This window comes from Notothenia rossii (genome assembly GCF_949606895.1).
Source record: "Notothenia rossii genome assembly, chromosome: 7".
NCBI lineage: Eukaryota > Metazoa > Chordata > Actinopteri > Perciformes > Nototheniidae > Notothenia > Notothenia rossii.
This window is the reverse complement of record NC_136905.1, coordinates 77,400,268-77,406,267: the sequence shown is the minus strand read 5'-3', so window position 1 is coordinate 77,406,267 and position 6,000 is coordinate 77,400,268. Positions and strand designations below refer to the sequence as shown.

General features: G+C 45.4%; 1 protein-coding gene across 1 annotated transcript in view; it reads right to left on the bottom strand.

Annotated features, from left to right (window-relative positions):
• Positions 1-689: 689 nt before the first annotated feature.
• Positions 690-6,000, bottom strand: part of eif2ak3 (eukaryotic translation initiation factor 2-alpha kinase 3) — a 29,350-nt gene continuing 24,039 nt past the window's right edge. Inside the window, exons 13-18 of the mRNA XM_079641238.1 lie at positions 5,192-5,726; positions 3,915-4,088; positions 3,387-3,560; positions 2,835-2,936; positions 2,063-2,125; positions 690-947 (exon numbers count right to left, since the gene is read on the bottom strand). Coding sequence (XP_079497364.1) covers positions 765-947; positions 2,063-2,125; positions 2,835-2,936; positions 3,387-3,560; positions 3,915-4,088; positions 5,192-5,726 — 1,231 coding nt within the window. The 3' untranslated portion in view covers positions 690-764. The remainder of the gene's footprint in view (positions 948-2,062; positions 2,126-2,834; positions 2,937-3,386; positions 3,561-3,914; positions 4,089-5,191; positions 5,727-6,000) is intronic.

Below are 6,000 nucleotides of genomic sequence, written 5' to 3'. Positions count from 1 at the left end.
CTCTACATCACCTTCTCTCGATTAAAAAAAACACGTAGGAAAAAGAAGACGGTCTTTTTTTTGGTCTCCCATATCAGGCATTTAGGGTGTCAGAACACCAGATAGTGCTCGCACCAGTGATCAGCGCTGCTCACTGGCAGATGATGATCAAGCATCGAAGGCCCCTCTGGAGTGTCCTCTTGGTTTTGATACCTGAGGTGTAGCGTGGGTGAGTGAACACTGGCTGAATGTTGGGAGCAAGCGGCACGTCAGGACCAGACCGGTAACAAGTGATATCCAAAATAATGTCCGAGTACCAGATGATTGAGTTTGTGAAGTCAGAGTGAGGAAAATGCCGCTTGCTTTTAACAGGTAAACATTTCAAAACCAATTAGCTCTAATGTTCTGTGGTTATAGCTGCGTCTACACTGGTACTTAATGCCATTTAAAATAACCACTCAGAATTATTTGCCTTGAGCCAAGTCTGGTCGAGAACATTAAAGAACGGCTTCTCCTTTTAAAAAAGATATTTCGCTTGCAAGTGTGATTACAATTGGGAACGTGGGCAGCGTAATGGTGTGTGAATATGTAACTGCATGTGAGTGTGCCAAGGAGAGTTACTGTCCAGGACTCCAAAAATATAACGTCCTGCACATTTACTCGTCAAACTCGGCTATAAAGTCTGAGGCAGTGTGTGATTGCAGAGGGGCTGCAGACCGGCAGGGGAACATGGAGATCGTGGGACAGAGGGTTTACATATTGCGGTTTTTTTTATTTCGGGGCTTTCAGGTAGACGATGTCTGCCGTGACGGCCGGCCCATGGACGAGGCGCTGTAGGTGCGGGAGCGCTGCCTCACCACCACCCGCCATGGCAGCTCCAGCTCCTGGAAGAGGGGGGTTCCTGTGATCTCTACTGCCTCGGGACGCTCGTTGGGGCTCCAGGACAGCATACTGCGCACCATACTCAGCTACGAGAGAGGAAACACAGGACAGGGAGGATTTTAGAACAGTGTTGTGCTACTTCTTATATCATCATCACCCATTAGATGAATCCATTTGATTCATGTAAACACAAATACATACACTAGGCATGGGACCATCTAAAAATGTAATTTAGCAACCATCATGGCCAAAGTAATTGTGATTCACAATATTAGTCTGATAAGAAATATGCTCAAAACTTAAACATACTGAAATCAAACTCCTTTATATTTCATAAGACTTTTGTTTCTTGCGTTACCAAGTCACCAAGGTCCATTTTTTGCGGGTTTTTATGCGATCTGTGATCACACACACACCCCCACCCACCCCCCCACCCACCCACCCACCCACCCACCCACCCACACACACACACACACACACACACACACACACACACACACACACACACACACACACACACACACACACACACACACACACACACACACACACACACACACACACACACACACACACACACACACACACACACACACACACACACACACACACACACACACACACACACACACACACACACACACACACACACACACACACACACCAGAGCGAGGGTATGTCCAGTGTTAGATAATGCGATGGGATTATGCTCATCTCATTACACAGTAAACCGGGGTAGGAGGTAAAGAGACAAACCCTTCACCAAGCAGTAGGCCGGGGCCTGGTGTGGTAGTAAGGAACATATCTATGTAATTTGAACATAGTTACAGATAAACTAGTAATAATGGGTTTGTGGATATAGATTTGATTCACAATTCATGTTGATACAACTGCCTCAGATTGTAAAATGAGATATTAACATATTTAACTTGATATTGTGTAAATGAAGGAGCGGAATAATCCAACTCCACCTCCTAATTGGATTAGCTCAGCAGATTTGAATCACAAAGTGGATAATGTTGGTGAGTAAAGGTCATTTGAACAGCCCATATACTGAACATTAACTCTCACAGTCCTGGATGTGTCCCACTGTGTTCATGTACCAGAGCTTGTTGTCAAATAATGATCACAACAGCTTATTTTCCCGATTCACAAGTAGTTTGTGTTTTCCGCCACTAGATGGCAGCAGTCGGCCACTCACCTCCTGCACGTTGTTTTTGGAGAAGACCTCAGGGAAGCGCAGGGCTCGCACCTCTGTCAGCGTCTGGAAGAAAGGATGTAAACACCTGTGAGTGGAGCTGTGCCGGCGGATAATCAGAGCCTTTGTTAGCGAGACAAAGAAGTCCCGGTCGATGGCACACACAAGGGCAAAGAAACCATTTATACCGACAACAAAGATCATTCAAATGACAACAGTGATTATGTGTTACAGTTTCCCCAACAGATTTCTCAGACGATACAGAATAATTAACGGGATAAAGGAGCAGACAGAAAGATAAACTGCCTCATTAGGAAGCCTCCCTCTTCTCCAGATGAACAAATAGCAGCAGCAGGGATTCTACTGAAGGCAAACATGGGATGATATCCTTTTATATTTGCAGTCAGTTTGGTCATTTTAATTGCTTCTCTATTTTAAACTCAGTTTGGGTAAATATTACTTACAACACAAATGTATACAAGAAACACACTTGCTTTTGTTTAATGACCCCGTTGTCAGTTCAGACCTCCCTTTGATGCGTCTTGCTTTGCCTACAAAGCCTTTTGTTGTTATTAATGTGATTTTCATTGAGTTAATGCTTCACAAACCAATCTGCAACCCTGTATTAGACAGGCAAATACAATCACAAAGAAATAGATTTAAATGGACTAAAGCACTCATTTGCTTGGCAGTTACAAGCCTTTTAGCGAAATACGAGGAGAAGAAAGTGAAGTCAAATTAGGACGTCATTATGTGCCGCGTGTTTGTGACTCACCCTTACTCTCTCCATCTGGGTCCTGAAGGGATACAGCAGCTCAAACAGGATCAGACCCAGAGAGTAAATGTCCACTTTGTGAGAGTACGAGTTTCCAGAGAGCTGCCGGGACAAAAAGGAAAAAGATGCGATATGAGATGTTAAATCTCGAAGAAGCAAGAAAGTCATTTAGCTTTTTTTTCTGTTGTCTTTTTTCATTTGCAGATTGAAAGACAAGCAAAAACATCGTTACAAAAAGAAATAGTTAAATACAAACTAAATCGACAGACATGATAATAATTCAATTCAAGTTTCAGTTTATACAAATACAAACACATAATGGTAAAGGTAATAATGCAATGGTTTTTCCTCACGGTTAAATGCGATCATAAAATGCACAATAGGATCCCAGATCAAATGAAAGGCCTCTGGTTGTCCTTTAAGAATTTAAAGTCATTTTCTCCAAAGAGAGGAAGGAAGACATCTCCCTGATCCACTGGCCCTCTGTGGCCTCATTACATGTTTCCAAGATGAAGCTATGTAAGCACATATAATAGTCTTGTCTTTGCTCACCTGTTCTGGGCTCATGTACAGCTTGGTGCCGACCTGGCCCGTGTGCCGGGTCAGGAGCGGGGCCGGCGTCAGGGCGCTCGGCTCGTCCTCGTCTTCCTCCTGGTCCATGGCCGTCACCAGGCCGAAGTCTCCCACCTTCACCACGTCGTCCAGAGTGAAGAAGATGTTGGAGGGCTGGAGAAACCATGGGGACGGCAGGTTATGAAAGATGTACCAAACATTAAACATGAAGGCAGAAAGCATTACTAATGCATGGACCAGTACACACCGTCAGTCATGCAACAATATCCATGGTGCTATCACTTTGTTTTAAGAAGATTTAAAATGTTTTTAAAGCAGATTTAACACATTTTATTGAACTGCTCTTATACATATAGACTTCTGCCTGTATAGTGGACAGTGTGGTGTATGTGTGTGTGTGTGTGTGTGTGTGTGTGTGTGTGTGTGTGTGTGTGTGTGTGTGTGTGTGTGTGTGTGTGTGTGTGTGTGTGTGTGTGTGTGTGTGTGTGTGTGTGTGTGTGTGTTCACCTTGAGGTCTCTGTGCATGAGCCCCTTGCTGTGCAGGAAGTCAACAGCCTCAGCGATCTGGAGGAAGATGTCCAGACACTGGTTGTGCTCCCTCTGCTCCGGGAGGCAGCGCTGAGCCATCCAGTCCTTCAGGTTCTCCTTCCTGCAGAGCTGCATCTGGATGTACAGGTACACCTGGAGACAGGACCACAAGGTTTCAGTACTACATAAAAGGAGTTTGTTTTCCTTATTAGGATAATGTAGATGAAGTTGTTTGTCCCAAATGATAGCTGGTGCAATTTTGAGCAAAAAGGCTAATATTTGTTTTAATTATGAAAATGTCTGTTTAATAATGAATACTCTGACTAATGTGTTATTGCTAATTTGCACAAAACACGTCAACATCAACAGCTACCATTATTTATCTTTAAAATTGGTAAAAAGAAAACATTCTCCTTGAGATAAAGAATACTTGTAACTAGTATTCCTGCGGATACAATAGTATTGATTACCGTAATTTTCGGACTATAAGCCGCGCCTTTTTTCCCATTTTTCGACGCTGCGGCTTATATAACGGTGCGGCTAATCTATGGATTTTTACAGCTAACGGCCACCACCTTTAACTCTATGGGCTCTATGGCCGGTCCGCGCCCCCCACCTTTAAGCGGCGGGTTCCAGCAGGAAAAGCTGGAGGCCGGAAAAGAGTGAGACAGGTAGCACGCAAAAGTAAAAGTGGAACCGAGAGTGGTACGAGAGACAGAACGAGAGCAAAACAGACAGACATTACGAGAGCGAGACAGTTTGTCCCCGTACCACTGGTTGAAAACCGCTGCTGTAGATCACTGCCGGTACGTGCGCTGGGAGCGCACCGTTTAAGTTTGAAAGTTGAAAAGTTTGTGTGTCTGAAACGCTATGTGATACAGTACAGTTTACACAGCACATGTTCTGTAGCTACTATTGCACTAAATGCTAACACTTGAATACGTTATGCAAATATGCAACTTGTTTGTTGAAATGTTAATAAATGGGAGCTTCCTCAAAACAGCCATCTCTTTCCCGACAATCCCCTCTGTGCACGAACCCTTACATATGGTAATTAAACATTAAAACACCTGCGGCTTATAGTCCAGTGCGGCTTATATATGTACACATCATTCAGTTTAGCTGCTGCGGCTTATATTCAGGTGCGCCTTATCGTCCGAAAATTACGGTAATATTAATAATGAAGGGTGAGTCATAATGAACATACGATTGTGACACCACTGTATAACAGCTGATTGAGTGAATGACTGACTGACCTTGGGAGAGGGCTGGGGCCGGGGGGCAGGAGGTGTTGTGGGGAGAGCCAGGGTGAGGGATGTTGGCCGGGGGGGAGAGGAAGAGGTGGTGGGGACAGATTCCTGCTGGTTCCTGGTGTGTGATGAAGACGAGCTGTTTTTCTCCGTGGTCGTACTCGGACTGGCTGCTCCGGAAACCGAGTCCGTCTCTGCGTCGGCATCTCGGTCGCATCCCGAGTCCTCGAACACGATGTCGAAGGAGGAAGAGGTGCAGTCGCTGGGGCCTCGGGGGGGACACAGCTCGAAGGAGTTGGGGGTGTCCGAGGCGTCGGGGTCGGCCTGGCTGTCTCTCTCCGACGTCAGGGTGTCGTGTCCCAGCATCGGGTGGAAGGACAGGTCTCCGTCGTCGGTGCTGCTGGAGAGCATAGCCTGAGAGGAAGAGACCTCCAAAGCGTCTCCTGCAGGGCCCGGGACCGGAGACACGGAGCTGGACACCGGGACTTTGACCGACAGCACCTCCATGTGGTCAACGAAGCTCATTGGCCAGTCAGTGGTGCTGAAAGAGAAAGGAGGGTTGGTGTTGTGGGGTTACTACCATCATGTCATTCGAATGAACTGTGCTTTAAAATAACACAACAGTTTGTAAAATACTAATCCAGATGTTTTTGGGCTACCAATGTCTTTACAGAAGTCAGAGGGGATCTCTTGCGACAAATTGTCCCAAGCTCAATTCACCTAGTGCTTCTTTTGGCAACAATCATCCCAAATGAAGTTAAATAAAAGGGTTGAAGATAACAAGACTTTAAGTGCTGCAAACATTCTTGTGTGAA